The sequence below is a fragment of the Diadema antillarum genome, unplaced genomic scaffold, assembly GCF_040938485.1.
Source record: "Diadema antillarum isolate AM-2024a unplaced genomic scaffold, OU_Dant_1.0 scf00000141, whole genome shotgun sequence".
Classification (NCBI taxonomy): domain Eukaryota; kingdom Metazoa; phylum Echinodermata; class Echinoidea; order Diadematoida; family Diadematidae; genus Diadema; species Diadema antillarum.
In genome coordinates, this window is record NW_027271030.1 from 1,391,973 (window position 1) to 1,413,043 (window position 21,071).

General features: G+C 38.5%; 1 protein-coding gene across 1 annotated transcript in view; it reads left to right on the plus strand.

Moving 5' to 3' along the window:
• Positions 1–3,156: 3,156 nt before the first annotated feature.
• The window catches only part of LOC139721270 (putative ammonium transporter 2), a 46,364-nt gene continuing 28,449 nt past the window's right edge, over positions 3,157–21,071 (plus strand). The window contains exons 1-3 of the mRNA XM_071632591.1: positions 3,157–3,343; positions 18,089–18,244; positions 18,749–18,859. Coding sequence (XP_071488692.1) covers positions 3,157–3,343; positions 18,089–18,244; positions 18,749–18,859 — 454 coding nt within the window. The remainder of the gene's footprint in view (positions 3,344–18,088; positions 18,245–18,748; positions 18,860–21,071) is intronic.

Consider the following 21,071-nt stretch of genomic DNA (forward strand, 5'->3'; position numbering starts at 1 on the left):
AGGATTATACGAATGAAAATCGAAATGAAAAGATAAGACATTAATGAAAGCAAGGAAATAGAGTGAGACAAATAAAAAAAAAAATCAAACCTCAAGATAAGGTATTGTTCATAAAATGGAGTATGAGAGGCGTGAAGGAGATTCAAAGAAAAGGAGAAAATAAAGGATGCATGCTGCGTACACTATCAACATACTCAGACCAAACCGTCGTAAGATGGCAGGAAAAAAAAGAATACTGTAATTTTGTTTGGTTGTTGGTCCTAGTGTTTGAGTTTCTTTGTATTAGTTCGTGTATGTGTGTGTGTGTGTGTTGTGTGTGTGTGTGTGTGTGTGTGTGTGTGTGCGTGTGGGCGTGTGTGTGTGTGTGTGTGTGCGCGCGCGTGTGTGTGTATGTATGTGTGTGTGTGTGTGTGTGTGTGTGTGTGTGTGCGTGTGCGTGTGTGTTCGTGAGCGCGTGGGTTCGTGTCGATGTGTTAGATACTACATTATGCAGAATTCGCAGGCAAATTACATCTTGCACCGCATGATGTAAGGATAAACAGGAGTGTCTGCATGCTGCCGCTTTCTTATCAAAACCTTTACGCAAGGGACGTATCAGGTTAGCTGCTCTTTCATTAAGTATACTGCACGTGCGGTGTGAATATGTACATTGAACTTATTACAAACCACTGATTACTCCAAGAAATTGTACGTGATCGCAACAATGAAAACTTGATTTTGTGTGTGTATGTGTGTGTGTGTTTCTGTAACTGGAGAAAAAAGGGAGGGAAAGAAAGAATAATAAAGCGAAGGTGAAACCGATGGACGTGGTTGGGGCAAGTCTTTCATTAGAGCTTACATTTTAATCCGTGATCTAAAGACTCACCTTAAGACGAAATGTTTGCCGTGTTTCCTAACAGTTCGCACGAGCAGAGGGTAAATTGATTAATACTGAAGCTATTTTGTCCTACAAAAGACGTTCCGGACTTTGGCGTGTTTTGTCGCCACTATACACCCATGAAACGCAAAGGCTACCTGCTCTGTCAAACTGCGGTACAAATTACACCCCGTAGTCTAACCGCCCTTAACAAATATATAAATTCACCACGAGCCCTTTCAGATTTTAATCAAATAATCGTCCTTAGAACAAGAATAAAGGCGTGTTTCCCCTTTTTCCTCCTGTTGTTATCAAACACATGTAAGGAAAATACTTTTGTATATCGACATTTATGTAAATCATTCTTTCTATTATGGATAGTTGGCATAAAATAAACGTGTATAACACTCAGCCATCAGCTGAGGTTGTTCCTAATAAGAGGCGGGGTCACCTGTTCTCACCATGAGAAAAAGCACTTTGAGAAGTTAAAGTGTTTTAGAGGGTTTTTTTTTTTCAATCTATTGTTGTGTGCTTCTTCCTAACTCTACAACAGGGCGACACAGCAAACTCTCAATTCATCACCAATCCACTTTATTTTCATGACGTGAAGAAAGCTGCGGGTGTTGCCTACAGCTTGGAGATTAAACACTCTGTTCGTTCTCTTATTTCTCCACTGAAAATACTAGCATCTGGGTAACATGAGGCTAATGAGTGATAAAGTGTATATCATCATGATCATGTGTCTTGCACTTTATTTATTAGTCACCGTGAAGTTGTTTTTGTCTCTCTTTCAAGATATAATAAAAGAGTAACAAAAGCTTAAACTTTGCTTTTCTTCTTTTTTAGAAACTGAATAAAGTAAAAAAAAAAAATCAATTTGTACTAGAATTGAAAATGTCAGTCACAAAACAAACCTTGGTACTAATCAAAACAGTAAACCAATCAATTCAATTCAATTCAAACTGGGAGTGTGTACCAAACGCGAGCTACAACGATAATCGCGATGTAACACGATTATTACTGAGGATTATGCGAACGGAAACAACAGCTGGCGCCCTAACTATCAATCCATTGCTTATAATAGCTCTCGCGAGAAATGATCGCATTCAGAACTTATCGAAAAACACTCGGAGAGCTTAGTCGAGTCATCGGCCAAGCAGCTAATTTCCACCCATATTGCCATTTCTTGCAATTAGATTATAGTTCAAGATTCATGTCATCAACATTATCATATTCCTTGACAATCAAAACATTTCGGTAACATTTGGAACATGTTGATATCAATTTTAGTCAAATAGCTACTAAAAAATGATCCTATTTCCCAATAGATACAGATTCCGTCAAAAGAAAGAAAGAAAAAAAAAAACAAGAGGAAAAAAAATCCTGGACCCAGACGGATCACTCAACCAAAATGCAATTATTTCTTGTTGATGTCATTACCAACATTCTCTCAAAATTTCATGCAAATCCGTTAATAATTATTGAGTTATTTTGCAATTAAACAAACAAAAAGCAAATAACAGACAAACAAACAGACAAACAAACAAAATAAATAAATGCCGTCAAAAAATAACATCTTTGTTGGACGTAACTGTGGAGAGGCTGACAAGTTATTTGCAAGGTACAAAATTACACCTAAACGAACCAGCACACAACACACACACACACACACACACACGAACACACACACACAAACACACAGATAAACATGCATAATGTATGTACACGCCTGGGAAAATGTGTGTATTCGTACTCTTACTCTCGATTGGTTCAGCAAGTTCAGCGACGAATTACAATATCCCTCAACTACCGAATTTCCCTCATATCTTAGCGCATGCGCTTCTAACTACCGGGCCAGGCGGGCAATCAGTTGCCATCTAACGAAGATAGCCGTACGTATTGTAAAGCTTCAGTGGCACATTCTAGCTCGCAGCGCCAATGGAGTTAAGCAGGTTGAAAATTTAAAAAAGCTTAAACAAACATTTACAGTAACGTTGATTTCCTTCTATCCCTCGTGAATGTTCAGCTGTTTTTGTAACCATGACTATAAATACTGAGGTGCTGGTCATTTCAAGGTCAGCAGAATCTGTGGAAAGAGTGGGAAAACTTGGCTCTGACTAGCATCGAGTCAGCCAACTTCATTTATTCATACTCATGTCGGACTATCACGTGTTTTCTGACCGTTGCCAGGTTGTGCTGGATCTTCTGGTGAACAAAGAGACAGTTTATTCATCCTTCGTTACCTCAAGAACTTTATAGCAAGATTACTCATTGATAACAATCGCCTGAAAAGAGTGATAATGGGAACGCCTACCCCAGTTCCGAATGCCACGAACATTTCGTGCCATGGCTATGAGAACGAAACTGACTGCTACTGGAACACCACGCTGAACAGTACGGCAGAACCCGACCGGACACCGGGCACTAGCTGGGACGACGCCACGTGGATTTTGACCAGTGCCTTTGTCATTTTTACCATGCAGTCAGGTAGGCCATTCACATTCCTTACCCCCGAAAACTCGTCTAAAAGCACTGAATTGATGCCTTTGTTTATTAACAAGCATGAAGAGAATCAAGAAGAAAGAAATAAAACTAAGAAAAGCACAGTCACAGGCACGCACGTAAAGAGACAGAATGCAAGTTTTGCTGTGTTTCACGATATGTACGGAAAGACAAAAATCTAACAATATGTTTGGCAGAGATATAAGAGAAAAGCAATTCATATAAACACGAGCATCTCCCTGCATGTTTCTTTTTCTATGTCTGTCTGTCTGTCAGTCTGTTTGTCTGCCTGTTTGTATGTGTGTCTGTCTATCCGTCTGTCCGTCCGTCTGTCTGCCTGTCTGTCTGTCTGTCTGTGTCTCATCTCCCCTTTCTCTCTTCATCTCTGCACGTCTACCACTCATGTATAGCTCCTAAAAGTCGTTCTACTCAAACACCCTGACACTGTCTTATTAATCAGATTCCTGTAAACGCGTAAAAATAATTATGTTAATTTGTCGAGTTGTAGTCGAGTGGTAGATACACTGTTATTTCAAAATCCAAGGAAACGCACTGCGTGGTCGGATGAAGGTCGTACCATTGGCAATTCAAGCTAGAATGTAAATGACAGTGAAGCATGGGTTTTGTTTTTAGTGCATCCAAGCAGACTAAACTAAAAAAAAAAGGGATGTGAGGGATACAAAGTTGAACGTAAGGCTGACGCATTCTGATTTTACTTACAATGTTTGATGCGTTTTCCTGTTTTCTTTGTTTTTCCTTTGTTAATTTCTTCCAAAGGAAAGAAAAACGGATAAAGAGATATACTTTCAGTAATTAGCTGGTAAAGGGAACTCTTTTGAATAATAATATTATTATCCCACCTGCTGACAGAATTGCTCTTTCAAGGCCGCTTGTGTTATTAATTTTTTTTTCTGTCATTTATCTTTCGAAACGTTTCGCACGCAATTCAAATTGTTTCCTTGTTTTTTACTTTTCTACTCATTTCTCCTCTTTCTGCTCCTCTCTCTTTTTGCTTTTGTCTTGTTTTCACACAGGGTTACCCATCACGCACACACTAAAATACACATAAAGCCTTTCGTCAATATGTATCTGATTATCTAATATTTCTATTGTTCGTATTGTATCTATCCCTTTTGATGTATACTTTACAACTTATACTGTATCAGGAGCACATACAACGTTGGTTGCCGGAGTTATGATGTAGGCGGCCCTTTTAGCGCATAAAGCATTACTCTTTAAACCGTGTTTTATACAGGCGTTGCAGCTTGTGCATCTTGCAAAATAATACGGTATGTCCTTGAGTTTGAGTAATGGGACATTGTGTCCGTCCCAGGTTTTCATTTGATGGATCTAGTAATGGAAAACAGAAGATGCTTCTAGGCCGATAATCAATCCCAACGAATGAATTAATCACCATGGGTCTTGCGACAATATATATATTTTTTTAATATGGTTATATGTATTCTATAGAAGGTTTTGTCGGGGAACCTCTATACAAAATAACAACAAAAAGAATAAGAATAATCACCATTATTACTTCATTTAGACTGCTACTACTTGTACTACTACTGCTACTACTGCTGCTACTGGTGCTGCTACTACTACTATACTACTGCTACTACTTTTACTGCTGATGCTACTACTACTACTTCTACTATACTACTACTACTGTATACTACTACTGCCAATACTTCACTTCCAACGTTTAAAAGATAGTTATAACCAAGTGTAATTATTGCCCGTTGTAGACACAAATTACTTCGACCATGAAGGACCAACACATTTATTTTCATTTCGGCTGCGTGAGTAACAATTTTCTGTAAGTAATGCATCTAATCAATGGCTGCCTTTTGAAGAATAATGTACACGTCTTAATGGATTCTAATCAGTCTATAGGAAGACAACTACGTCGACTTAATATAGATAATTTTGGTATTCACTTTCATTTTCATTTATTTCATTTCCACCAATGCAAAACACATCATACACAAAATAACAAAATATCAATACAATTGAAAAGAATTCAAATATGTATACATATTTCAAGTCTGCTTTTAGCAATCAATAGGTGACTCTTACAACTAACCCATTTTAATTCAAACTATCTCTGAAGATATAGAAGCCTTTTCAAAGTAAGAAAAGATTAGAAGCCCATGTTCTGTCTCTCTCTTTTCACACACACACACACACACACACACACACGCACACATACACATGCGAGCATACATGCACTGCATAAACACATGTATATACTCACACACACAAACACACACACACATTTATCAATGTACATATATGATTTAAGAGTCGTATTGCAAAATGAGCTATAAGCGCCATTTAAAACATTAATTCCATCATAAGATAGAGCAAAATGAAACTTTTCCAGTAATCCCTCACCTAAGACATAACAAGGAATATTCTAGAAGTTATGATTAACAATATTCTGTATTTTCTTATCATTTTCTTTGTTCTTTAGGAACTTCAGTCGGAATATCTCAACTTCAAAGGAATGGATTTAGCTCGTTTTGTGATAAAACTCTTCATATATGTATAGGGCTATCCTTCTGTCTCTATTTGCTTGCATCCACGCTGCTTTTAACCTGCGCTTAGTCGGCCGATCTTTTAAGATTCAAGCTTGACTTAACTGACTTAACTGTTGGAGGTGACATGGACACGTTTGAATGGGTCGGCGATTTTACGCACAACATGTCAACCGAGTCTGTGGGGTGACAAATCGAAGAGACGAGTGTCGCATTCAGCTTGTCTCTCCCTAGCCTAAAACCTGAATTGAAATAAAAACATAATTGAACCTTAGGGCAAGAACGAAAGGGGAAAAAATCTAAACCAAGGGAGCTCTTTCAATTTGATGACGCATTTTGAATAGTGACATTGTCAGTGCGTCATCAAACAGTTTTCCGGATGCTATAGAAGGTAAAACCAGGGAGATGAGACACCTCCCTGGTAAAAGTCACAGGGGAAAATATGCCAAGTGTATCTTCTTGTTCTTGCGCAACAATGCAAGCCCTTTAAAGGTTCTCTTTCTGAAGTATTTTCTGCATCCATTTCGTTCTTTTAAACAACATTTCTTCCATTCATTCCTCTGTCATCCTGTTATTCCCCGACGTCTAATTGCCTCTAATTCTCTCTCCATTCCACATTCTCCCCCTTTCTGTCCGATATGACTCTCGATATTTCTTACTCTTTCTCATCCCAGCCTTAGCCCTTTCCGTCCGCAGTTTCCTTTCTCAAAAATTGAATGGATGATGGAGTAGAGTGAGACTGTTGCCTGTCTGTAATCGCTGACATGACAAATGTGAACAAAACGTCTCTTCTTTCTTTAAAAAAAATGCAAGTTCTGTTTTTGTATCATCTGTATCATGTGTAATGACGCACATAGAGGGCCCTACAGGGTCCCCGGTGATTTATTTCTTTTGTTTTATTTTTTATTTTGTAACTTTCTCATTTGTAAAGTATTTCGGAAAGAATGTGATAAGATGTCACAATCATAATCGCATTCATAATCATAATCATAACAAGATACGATCCAAGGTGCAGAGGAATATTTTGCATGGAGAAGTTTGATTTTGATATAAAGCTCTACGAGAAAGCGAAAAGATAAAATAGTGAAACTTTTCAAATTGAGGTGCCAAATCAAATTAGATTGTTTAAAGGGGTGGTATAGTTCTGGTTGAGATGGGGATTCAGATTTTATTATTTTGCGAGATGATAAGAAACCACTTTATATAAAATATGAAAGAACATACAATTCAAAAAGGAATTCAAATTTTATGTGGTCAGCTTTGGTTTTGAAATGGCTGAGATATCCGAAAACAAACAGGTTCTGATAAAAGATGGGTCCCGCTTTTTATTCGGAACATTTTGTTTTATTATGTTTTTAGATATCTAGGCCATTTTCAAAACTGATTTTCTTTTTTTTTTGGTAATAAACCTTGAATTCTTCTTTGAATTGCATGCCCTGCCATATTTCATATAAGTGGTTTTTTATCATCTCGCAAAATGTTAAAACCTGTGTCCCCATCTCAACCAAAACTACACCATCCTTAAATGTCCTACACTGCCTCCTCATGTATCTTGGTTTCTTAAGTTCTGAGAAGGAATAAAGCAAAAAGAAAAAAAAAACACGGCGAGATGCACTTCGATCATTTTGTATTTCTCTGAATATATGCTTTTCCCGATAAACGTTGAAATTTGCTTCGGCCATTGGACAAAACACATAACGAGCCCACGTATGAATTCCACACTCTATGAAATTAAACAAAACGTGTTTATAGTCCATCAACCCTAGAATATAATTACCACAACTATGACATGTTAGATCTTCCTTTTTATTCAGTTCAATTAAAACTAATCTTTCATAGAAAATGTTTAGATGTGTGATTATAACGATTTTGAAATGATCTGTTCCTGCTGGTTATACTATAAATGAAATAATTACAAATGATAGAATGAACGTTTTGTGTTAATTGAAGCGTTGAACATTACCTGATATTAAATGGGTTAGTCAAATACCGGTTAGTGATTGGCTGAACACAGTCACGTGATGGAGGTACATTCGTTATGTTCGCCCATGGGCGAACACTCTTGTGAATGTTCTCCCATGGGAAAACATTTTCACGTAACAAATGACAGAAGGCTTAGGACCGCGCGCGCACAGTGAATTTGGCTCTGCGCGATCGAGCGCAGCGATGCGAGCGATCGAGTGCGTTGTGCTGGTGGTTGACGTTGACGTATTTGACGTATTTGACTAACCCATATAATATAACAGATGATGACTTTTGTTGTCGGGAACATGTACCAAACGTTCCACCCTCAGGGTTTGAAATGCTATTTCAGGAGGCTATAAGACCCTCGACTTCGCCTCGGGACTCATAACCTCCCTCAATAGCATTTCAAACCCTCCGGGTGGAACATTCGGTATGTTCCCTCCCCCGCCAGTCATCATCTATATATCAAAACCACAAATGTAAAAGCTACATAACCTCACAATCGAAAGCATAAGATACAGGGGCAGATGGAATAGTTGGCAAAAGATTTTCGTTGCCATGGTTATATGCCATTTCAGACACTTAAAAAACTATTATCGTAAACACACCCCCCTCCCTCAAGAGGAAAAAAACCAACAACAAACAAACCTCAAGTCCAGGTGAATCTTCCCTACATGTAGGTGTCAAACAATTTCCCCCGTTTGGACTGAATGCAACTGACTATACAGCAGATGGTCGAACAACAAAACCAGGTGAAACAAACAAACAAACAAACAAACAAACAAACAAACAAACAAACAAACAAACAAACTGTCTGTTATTGCTAAGTGCTGCTAATGCCTGAAGTTTGACCTTGACGTTGGAAAGGGCATATAGCGCTTTGCCAATAGAAGACTGGAAAATGTGGCAAGATGTGTTGAGTGAGTGATCAGGTCTGTGAGAAACCAGGTAAACCAAGTAAAACAATCCACCTGCGATCATCCCATGTTCATTGATTGGAGTTGATGGCAGACGAGAGAATCAAATTTAAACAACCATGCCCCATGAATCAACTTTACATGAACACTGGAAACTCACCCATTAGGATTATTTTCATTTGGTTATGCCCTGTGGATCGTATTTTCGAGATCAGGCGCGCTTGTGAAGGCGATACGGCGCTATTTAGTTCGCATCATCGTGATCATGCTAGACAAACGGTTAAAACAATTAGGAATAAAAGTTTGGAGCTTAACGATTTGTCTTGCTTAAAGCTGAACTGGTTATGAGGTCGTGAACAAAGGGTATAGAAATACTATTTACCGTAACAACATTTAAATGTAGCTATAATTTCTCCTCCAGGAGAAATCGAAGTAGGAATAATATTACAGTATATGCGTGGCATTTCTTTTCTTTCTTTTTTTACCTACTGTTAAAGTTGAATTGGAATGAAAATATTAGTACCGTATAATTACGTTACAAAATACATGAGCGGTCAAAAAAAAAAAAGAAAGAAGGTAACGAAACGAAGATGCATTTCAGAGAAGACAAATATGTCTTCACCGAGACATCTGTACGCCTTCCTCTTTGTTCTTTTATGTTTTTATTTTCTTATGCACGGATGTTAAAACCTATGCGACAGAAGGTTTCTGGATACTTTTTCAAAAATATACTAACAGTGTTGGATATCATTATAATTATCATCTACCGAAAATGCCACTGTTTGTTTCCTTCCTAATGCAGAATTTTTGCTTGCACAAAAGCATGACCACTTATTTGAAATCATTTATTTCCGATTAAAAAAAAATAAAATTGTGTGCCTTGCTACCAATTTGACAGCTACGATTTAATTGTCAACAAAATTAAATGGTTGTGTAAAACCATGCAGTCGGAATTTTACTAGCTCGGCTTAGAAATCATCATCTACACAGCTGACTACGTATAGTAACTGCACAGTTTTGATACATCATCACGCACACTCGCGCGCACACACACAACTTACGTGCACAGACCTATTTTTGTCTGCATCTTTGTGAATGATGTGTAACCGGGCGCCTTTTATAATGACGCTTTACGAATGCTGTTCATCATCATCATCATCATCATCATCGTCATTATCATCATCATCATCATCATCACCATCATCATCATCATCACCATCATCACCATCATCATCATCATCATCTTCATCATCACCACACACGCTCACACACCCACACACACCATCACACATTTACACACACAGATACCCACATACGTCCACGATGTGATCATACAGATGAACGTGCTGCTTCAACTCAGCTTCACACGAGTACACCATATGAATACACAGTCTACATAGAAAAGGAATGCAACTGTATACTTAATCAGGACGTAATAACTATTAATCCAGGACACGGGTAGTGAATAATTTGATTTTGGTGCATCTATTCATTTTTTTTTGATCCATCACCCTCTCCTCCCCCCCCCCCCCCACAAAAACACACACACACACACACACACACACACACACACACACACACACACACACAAGACACACACGCGCGCACACACACCACAAACTAGCAATAGGTATCTATAGGCCTACTTGACAATGCTTGACGGGAGTACCGCGCACACGCACACATGCACACTAAAAAGGTAGTCGACGTACTGTGTCTTTGATGTTGTTGTTTCTTGTTTCTGTCCACGCTGCTGTCCTTGCAAGTCGAATGCCGCGAGGCGACTCATGCTCGCTAATTAGTGTAAGAGTTTAATGCATGATTTGACTTTATGACGCCTTGGAAACTATAGCATGTAACAGAAGCTTTATTATACGCACACGCATACGACCAAGCAAGGAGTCCTACTTCAAGTTCATCTTATACAAGGCCGTTTTAGCGTGAAGGTTCGTTTTAAGCCAAAATACCATTGAATACTACTTTCCTTAATATGAAACCTACGCGTGCGAGCACACATGCACACAAACTCACAAGGACACACATACGCACAAAACAAATGACATCATACAACTATAGAAATGTCGCTATGGCGACAGGGATGCCTCCGCCATTATGCATGATTCTCCCAATAGGTCCATAGTACATCTTGACGATGTGTGACGACAGTTTGACATAACTAGCAAAATATCAAAATGACATGTCAGTAACGTGTTTAATGTCCACTTTTCTTGAACTAGGTTTACTTGGCTATGTATAGTGCTCAAGAGAGCAGGTATTTGGGGATTCGAGGATTTTTACTCGATTTTTGACTCTTTTATAAGTTTATGCATTGAGTAATTTCCAAAGTATGGAGAAAAGGTGTCATTTAAGCATCAGATAATAAAATTTTAGCATTTTAACCTGGGCTTTGACCCTTGACCTTTAATCTTTTACTCCATGACTCTGAAATTCTTAAGAGAATCACTGTCAGGCAGTATATGTATAAATATGTACCAAGTTTCATGATGATAGCTTGAACCACTTCAAAGATCTGGTGGAAGAAGTGAAATTCTGCATTTTCACTCGACCTTTGACCTTTGACCTCATGGCCCCAAAGTTTCTCTAATGAATCTTTATGAGTCAATACATGTATACACAAAGTTAGAAGAAAACGACTCTGGCATTGCATAAATATTAGGGAAATAGTGAAATTTTGAGCATTTGACCTAGACCTTTGACCTTTGACCTTGAGCATGTGCAACCCAAAGTTGATGCGCACAATTTCGTCCCCTCGTGCATGTATATGCCAAGTTTTATTAGGATACCTCAAACGGTTTTTTAGTTACTTTCGACAAATTCATTACGGACGGACAACCCGAAAACATATGCCTCCGGCAACACTTCGTGGCAGAGGCATAAACATATGGATGATCCATGGTTATAAAATGACACTCGCCGTAAGTGTGTGGGTGATTGTTTTTTTTTTTTTCAAACCACATTTTTGATGATGATGACTTTTCTTTTATTTCTTTCAATATTTACAACATATACAGTTAAAAAGATGAAATACAACATAATTCACACGTATAACACAGAGGGATGGCATAGGTTATCATAGCAAAGTGGTAACAAGTCAGACTTACAAAAAAGTCATACTTAAAAAAAGAACAAGAAAAGAGAAGTGTAGTAAAGTGAAAGAAAAAGGTATTCCGTAAAAGCCTCAAGGTTTGCAGTGATGGGATCACCTGACTATAAAGAGTTGGAAACGTTACAAGAATAAAAGAAAGTGCGACGCTTGTTGGATAAATTATGCAAGTGGTGGATCAAGTGTCAAGCAACGTGAAACTAATATTTGGTGAGGAGAACTATTTTAAGTTGTGTTTTGAACGTCCTGTTAAATTGTGAATTTCGAATACTGGGCGGTAGTAAATTCCAAATGACCTTACTCCTGGGAATAAATCTATCAGGATATCAATATTCGAGTTTACCTGACTCTTATACCAAGAGAGCCAGTCTTTGTGTAGGGTTGTATTGTGTATAAGCTCCGTTATATAAAATAAAGTTTTCTTTTGTTTGTTTGTTTTCATCGTTTAGGCTTTATCATTGTGTCTCATGCACTTGCCAAAATATTTAATGTAGATTTGAGAGTTACAAAAAAAGAAAGAAAGAAAAGAAAGTGAACCAAACCAAAACCAGCAAGTCCCTAGATTTAGAAGTATCACCATGGCTATCTTCAGCATAAGTATATATATTAAGAGTTTGCTAGTTTAAGAAAAAAAAAACTGGCTTGTCGAAGTTCAATGGTTCTTGTATCTTAATAATTTCAATCTCATTCAGTCCACTTTGTTTATCCATGAAATACACGTTATCTGTTGCAATATGGAAAACATGTTCGTTATGTGCAAGAAAAGTTCGGACACGTATCGGAAAGGTCCACCAACGAGGAAAGATTTATCACGTGATAATGCGTTTGTTCTAAGTTAGGCGTACACTGTAGCTGGCTTATTGAACAGACAAGCTCAATTAGTTAATTGACCCTTATTCTGTCCTATTATAATTTATGGTGATACTGCAAATGACGTTGATGGTCAAAAAGTACAAATTCAAAACGTATGACCTTCAAAAGACAGCAAGCATGTAGGCCTATATGACTATGCGTATTCGAAAGTATCGCTACGAAAAAAAACATGTGAAAATAAAATTCATCATGGGGTACCAATTAATTCTCCACACTCCACACCGAGATGGAATCGATTTCTTCAGTATGATACTCAATAAGTAATGTAAGAGGTCTTTACTTGAGTGCACATGCAAACTAATTAATCATTCATTTACTGTGCGAAATACTCGTCGTTGACAAGTCAAATTAGTTCGTCACACTCGCCATACTCGCGGCACACGTAACAGCAAAAGCATTTTCGTCTTTCAGCGATCATTTCCGTCAAATTTTCCTTGAAATTCATCTCATATCTTTGTCTGTTGTGATTTCTTGGTTATTTCATTTTTTCTGCAACCGTTCCCTTTTTCCATATTTAGGGTTAACATACGCACACGTATGCCCACACCATACAAACAAAAAACACAGACACAGACACACACAGACACAGACACAGACACAGACACACACAGACATACACACATACAAACACACCCTAATCAGAGTGCACATGGAGACAAACATATACGTCTGTCACATAAACGAAAACAATGATCCACGATTTCCAAGCACATTATGATTAAAGACAATTTTACATTTGTATGGCTACAGAGTTAAAGCCCGTTTTAACGTAAAAAAAAAAGACATTATAATTTGTGCCGTTTACCATGTTGAATAAAGTTTGTTCCACACACAAGATGCAATAACATAAAATCAGGAAATAATTAAATTCCAAATGTTGTCATTACATATTTAAAGATTATCTTTAATGTTTTTAATGTTCTCTGACTGCCGAATACGTGGAGTAAGTGAGATAATGCCGACTTAGAATTGGTTCGCCCTCACGATAAAAGACCAATACAATTTGACTAATTCATTTTTAAAAATTCATGAAATTGTGCGAACAAAGACGAACTAGATCCTTACACTTTCGAGTCGATGGGCGGCGGGGATAAATATCAATGACAATTGACGGTTTTGTATGCTATGTCTTTGAAAATGGTTGACGAAAAACAAATTACAATGACAATTGACTACATTGAAGTTAGGATTTGCATTCTGTGTGCTTCTCGGCACAAATTCGAATAACAGATTACTGAAATTGATTTTTAAAATGGCGAAAGAGGACGGAAAACCCCATACTTCAGGTAAGAAAAAAAGAGGGAAAGACGAGTATAAAAGAAAAGAGGGCGTGTGTATAAAAGCCTTAGATATGAAACTATTGTACACTACATTGCGCTGCTTTCATTTTGAAGAACAAGGAATGACGTCATCCTATTGGTAACGTCAACAGGTGTTAAAGGGACTGTACAGTACTCGTTGAGATGGGGATTCAGGTTTATAACATTCCTATAGGTGAGATAATGAGAAACCTCTTATGAAATATGAAAGAGCATGTAATTTTAAGGATTCAATATTTATTTGATGAAAATTGGTTTTCAAATGGCTGAGATATCCAAAAAAGTGATAATAATAAAAAGCGACAGGCCACGCCTTTTATTAGGATCTCTTTGTTTCACCTTGTTTTTGGATATCTCAACAATTTCAAAACCGATTTTCAACAAATAAACTTTTGATACCCCTTAGAATTGCATGCTGTTTGACATCTCATAGAGTGATTTCTGAATATCTCGCAAAACGTTAAAAGCTAAATCCTCACCTCAACCAGAACTGTACAGTCCCTTTAAACAACAACAACAACAAACAAACACATGCGTCTTTCCTGAAGCGTTAGCAACGGAATGGCCCAGGTGTGAAAACATTCCATTTTTACTCGAACAATATCGAACGTGATCAAAACGGGGTGATAGTCACACAGGAACAAATACTGAATGGGGAACAACACCCCATTTCGTATTTAGCTCATTCGCACACTAGTACAATATTAATCATCTTGGGTTTTTTTTTTTCTCATTTGGTTAGGCGCTTCATGCGTTTTAAAAGCGACATAAGACATATCAAAAATCTACAGATGTAGCAACTTGGGCAATTCATATTCAACAGTGTTCAAAGAAAGAATGAACTTGCATAGACCAGATGAGAGAAAGGCCAGTCAATTAAATGGCAGCGATTCTATTGTTTTGCATGGAATGCATTAGCAAACTGTTTCCTTTTTTTATTGATGTTAGTTGCAAAGTACCAAGCATGGAGCTGCTGTGGCAGGTGAATGATTACACAGACAATCCTTACGTCACAGGTGCTAATATGAATGAGTAAACCCACTTGCCTGTTAACACAAAAATGACCACCACCACCAACAACAACATCATCATCATCAACATCAATAACAATGGCGACGACGACAACAAAAAACAAAAAACAAGAGTATTTACAATAGGCGTTTTCACATCAGCTCGATAAAAATCCAAGCTCGAGATATTTTTCGCAGAAAATAGTCAGCAAAATAGCGCGCTATTTCGAAACATCGGGCTGATGTGAAAACGCCTAATGATATAGAGCACAACAGATGATGGAACGTACTCCGATACAACTGACAACTTAAAACACGTGCATTACTAAATCAAAAATTGTCTGGCTGTCGTAAGTGTCATCAAAGTAATCTGATAAGTTGCAATGAATAATTGATCTTCAAATATTTTCAATATGATATCTCGCTTAAAGATGTCGCTTTAAGGGACGACATCTTCAGCTAAAAAGTCATCTAACTTCCAAGAAAGGCATCAAGAGTCATTTTCGCTAGTCTGTCGCCAATTCTCAGAGAGTGGTTTGCGATAATTTAGAAGAAATAAAGAAGTTTACCAAGAAGCTGTGGCCACAAGAATAGTCACGTGAACGTTTTCTTTTATCACATGATCCCGACCGTAAACTGCGAGATCTCGTCACCATGGTAACACAGCATACCAATGAAGTTGTGGTCATGCGGTATTTCCACTTTGTTGCATGTCCAATGCATTTAGAATTCTCGAATGACACTAATTACTTTAGAATAAGATAGAGAGAGAAAGAGATAACAATTGCAAAAAAAGGAAGTCAAATTAGGGTGTCACTGCATAGTTCTTAGGTTTCGTTGTTTTGTATGAGTGTCTCGCCAATAATACTATAAACGACGGATAACTATTGTTTAACTACAGTTTTCAGCAACCGTCTTATCTGGTGGAAAGAGATACATTGGATAATTTACGAATAGCGTACTGGTCATGTGCGATGCAACTTACGGTTTAGGCGATATCTAACGGATATGGAAATTTTAAAAGATTTTTTTGTATACCTATGCTGCTGTACTTCGTAATCCCATTTTTGCTGGGAGCACAAATCCTTTCCCTTGTCTTGTCCGATTTAAGCTGAAAGTACTCAGGACTGTGAATCATTAACTAATGTTAATAGCACGTTACGTACGTGACAATATCATAACCAGGGGCGGATCCAGGAATTCTGTAAAGGGGGGGGGGGGGGGGGGAGTGGGGGGTGGGGGCGTGACTAATATTTCTGGTGCCACTTCCGCGGGTTTCATTTCATTTTTTTCCTTTTTTTATTTCTTCTGTTTTTAACGAAAAATAAAGGGGGGGGGGGCGTGCGCCGGTTGCGCCCCCCTCTGGATCCGCCACTGATAACGAAACAAAAGAAAAAAAATAGATTCGACTCAACATAGGACAAAATGTATACTCTTTATGATGAGATTAAAATACATATCATTTTAGTTCTTAAAATCAAGTTGAAAACAATGCGACATAGGGCCTTTCCTTTCACACAGTTGCAATGTACATACAAGAGATTTCCCCCGGAGAAGAGCGAAAACAGCAAATGAAAGGCTAGATGAAATTAATTTCCTCTTTCATAAATGACATCATGGACTAGCTATACGTTGATCTACTTGACTAGACATCTTTGACGTCGATATCACTATAATGGCCTTCATAAGCTAATGGCACCTCCTTTCATCCGCCACCAACTGCTAGTAGAATAGGTCAAACCCTGTTAGGAGTGTGCACATGCACATCAAATGATTGCTTTCATGCAATTATTTTTGTTCCTATAAGTTGGATCGCGAGGTAGGTATTTTCTTGGCCATGGCCTGCTTTGTAGCTATCCTTCATGTGCGAGGGCAGACCATGTTCAATTAGAAGAAAAATATCTGATGATTTTATGACAAACAATCAACATCAAAACGCCATCAGTGAAAGTGATTGCCATCCCTGAGTTCCCGGTATACAACATGACAAACAAATTTCCAGGTACATACACACAAACCATATCCTAATCACTAACATCCTTATAAAAACAACAACAACAACATGCAGTAGAAACCAGAGATAAATCAATTACATCAACAGCAGTCACAGCAACAAGAATAACACTCACTACCACTGGTACTGCTACCCCAGCTAATGCCACCACAAGTACGACAATTAATACAAACAGAAATAACTTTTGCCAATGTATCTACCGACGATATTCTCGATTTACATTATTTTGTCTATGATGACAACCACTACCTCCATGAAAACACTACCACTACCACAACCACTTATACCACTATCACCAGATCACTACTACTACAACTACCACTACCAATGCTACTACGACTACCATTACTACTGCTACTATCATTGTGGCAATTTCTTCCCTTTCACTTGTAATACCAGTACCACAAACTCCTACTCCTGTTCCTCCTCCTACGAGGTCCTACTTCCACTACTTTATTATTATTATTATTATTATTATTATTATCATCATTATTATTATTATCATTATTATTATTATCATTACTACTACTACTACTGCTGCTGCTGCTACTACTACTACTACTACTACTACCACTACTACTACTATTACTATAACTACTACTACTACTACTACTACTACTACTACTACTACTACTACTACTACTACTACTATCAATACTACTACTACTACCAAACCTACCGGCAAAACTACCGCTATCACCGACACTACTGCTACTTCCACTCTTTCTCGAACTATCAAATCTACGTCTGCTGCTGCAGCTGCTGCGAGAACTGTATTTTCTACTTATATTACAGTTGTTTTCTTGCATGTTTACTTCTTATTTTCAATGTGATGCGCTGTGGATTGTTATTGTTATCCATGTAAAAACTTACTCTATAGTTTGATGAAAGTCAGCTATGATAGTGAGCACCTTGTAAGCCTTTCGTGACTGAGTCTTTATTTCTTTTCTGTGCACCTATGTGAACAGGGTTTGGGCTTCTCGAGTCCGGAATGGTGTCTCGGAAGAACGAGGTCAACATCATGGTCAAGAACGCTGTCGATGTCATTTTCGGAGGCCTGACCTACTGGATGTTCGGCTACGGCTTCAGCTTCGGCGTCGACGAGGGCACGAATAAATTTTGTGGTAAGACGCCCTGATGGGGTGAAAGGAAAGCTTGATATTACGTCCCTATCCTAATAAGCATATGAATTTAATAGTGATAATGAGTTTAGTTAATTTTTGGTACTATTTCTAAATTTATCAATATGAGGTGTTTTATGTTTAACTACAGTCCATTCGTGTAGTATTCCTTCGTGCTCAAGGATCAGTACCTCGCTAGAGGATATATTCAGTGGAATAAGGTATACAGGATTTGCGTTAGGTTTGCTCATAAATCTTATTCGAATGTATCCTTTTTCGCTTGTTTTCTGCCAGTCAAATGTTCCGAATGTTGTTTCAACTAGGCAATATGGTATACAGGTAATGTAATCGGCCTAGTCGATGAATAATAAACACCTCTTTTGCTATATCTGTCTACTGTCTCGTAAATCTCAAGTTGATATAGAATCACACATCTTTATCAAAGCAATCTGGATAGTCTGTACAGATATCATAGTTTGTTTGTATGACTTGTGGATTGCTGTACAGGTGTTGGACACTTCTTCACCGATTCCGTCAACGAGGACGAACTTGGGTGGATCTTCGCTCAGTTTGTATTCCAGGCCTCTTTTGCTACAACGGCTACCACCATTGTTTCCGGTAAGAGGACCACTTTGATACGGAATTCATTTAATCTTCTAAGTGCCGCCGTCTTCTGGGTGGTCATTATTAGCTTCCGAACTTTGATGCTCCTGCTAACACTACTTAGGTAGCGTAGAAGAGTTATGTGTGGAGAATGCTATCGCTATCTTTCACCCATTCCCCTATGCAATTCATTTTTCACATAATATCTCTAATCAATTGTATATGATACGGTTGAAGTGAGACCCTGATTTAACAGGTCCTATCAAACCATGGTTACCGCGACCACGTCCGACATTTTTTGCTTGTTTGTTGGTTTGTTTGTATTTACCCGGTAAAATGTTGCTCGGACGTTGTCACTGTAGCTCTTGCATTCGATTCTCGTCAGCTGCGGTAATTACCCCGACGTTACCCTGACATTACCCCGACAACCCTTCTGTTAAAACGCATGCGCCACAGTCCAAACTAGAGAGGGGCCGTCAAAGGCGGCAGACCCACGCCTAAGTACAAAGTCGGGGTAAACATAATGTGCATTCGGTCATCTACCAGAATTCGGCCACTTAATTGCCAGTGTGCTTTATCACCAGCCAGTGAGTTCTACCAAAGATCGTACACTGAAGTGTACGATCTTTGGTTCTACAGTCACATCACACGCAAATCACATAATTACACATACGGTATTAACACTCATTCACGTACAGGAAAGTCCTTAAGTCTCCTCCAAAAATCCATCGAAAATCCCAAATTCCACCGTCAAAAGTGCAGAATCGGAACTTTTCCAAGCGCGCGCGAATTAAGTCCAGTTTTAAGAGTATTGTCTACGCGACGGGTCGCGGAAAAAGCGCTAAAAATCGAGAAATACGCCGTTTTCTTGCGGGATATTTTGATTATAGCAAGCCGAGAGTGTGATGATATCAAAGGTCGTATGAGTGTACGATCTTTGATGGTATCCACAAAAGCAAAAAAGAAAAACAAAATTTACGTACCCCCTAGGCAATTACCCCTATGATTAGTGTCTACGGGAATTATTCAATGCAAGGGTTGAATGCAAATGTCTACTGCACCAGTATTCGGCCACCAACGAGCGCCGCAACGTCCCCGGTGCAATTTTGCACCAACAGTGTAGAGCGCGATGCATTTTCAGCGGCCTTGCACACGCATTGACATTGAGCACGCATATCGTGCAGTGTGACTGCGACCGAGCAAAATGCTCCTCCAACGAAAAAAACAATCAATGTTAATTTGAAAAATCATCAAATATCAAAGGTCGTATGAGTGTACGATCTTTGATGGTATCCACAAAAGCAAAAAAGAAAAACAAAATTTACGTACCCCCTAGGCAATTACCCCTATGATTAGTGTCTACGGGAATTATTCAATGCAAGGGTTGAATGCAAATGTCTACTGCACCAGTATTAGCCCACCAACGAGCGCCGCAACGTCCCCGGTGCAATTTTGCACCAACAGTGTAGAGCGCGATGCATTTTCAGCGGCCTTGCACACGCATTGACATTGAGCGCGCATATCGTGCAGTGTGACTGCGACCGAGCAAAATGCTCCTCCAACGAAAAAAACAATCAATGTTGATTTGAAAAATCATCAAAATACGGGCCAGTTTGTGATGACGGAGAACGAACTTTCATAAATCTAGAAGGACATAGTCCCTCAAATAGGCCTAAACGTAAATTTCGGAATTCTTACGAACATTTGAGCAGCGAAGTCGGATCGTTGGGGAGTTTATGTCTTCGTATGGTAGCGGAAAATCGCAAAGTGAGAAACGGGAAATTTTCGGAATGGTCACTATACCATGGGGTCAAAACTTCAAGGTCACACAGAATTTGCAAGGGTCAACCGATTATCACCAAAATCTAATCGATTCTTTCCTGTCATTATCCAAACATTCCCTGAACATTTCGTGCAAATCCGTTTTCCCGTTCTCTTGTTATCTTGTACACAAACAAACAAACAAACAAACAAACAAACAAACAAACATACAAACAAACAAACAAACAAACAAACAAACAAACAAACAAAAAAAAAACAAAAAAACAAACAAACAAACAAACAAACAAACAAACATACGGAACCCTTTACATAACCCCCTGCCGATTTTCATCGGCGTGGGTAACAAAATGGTTCGCCGCTCGTCGATCACATGCATGAATTGTAACCATACCCTCTTTGCGCATGAACGGGTAAGTTGTTACAGAAACCTACCCGGCTATCCGGA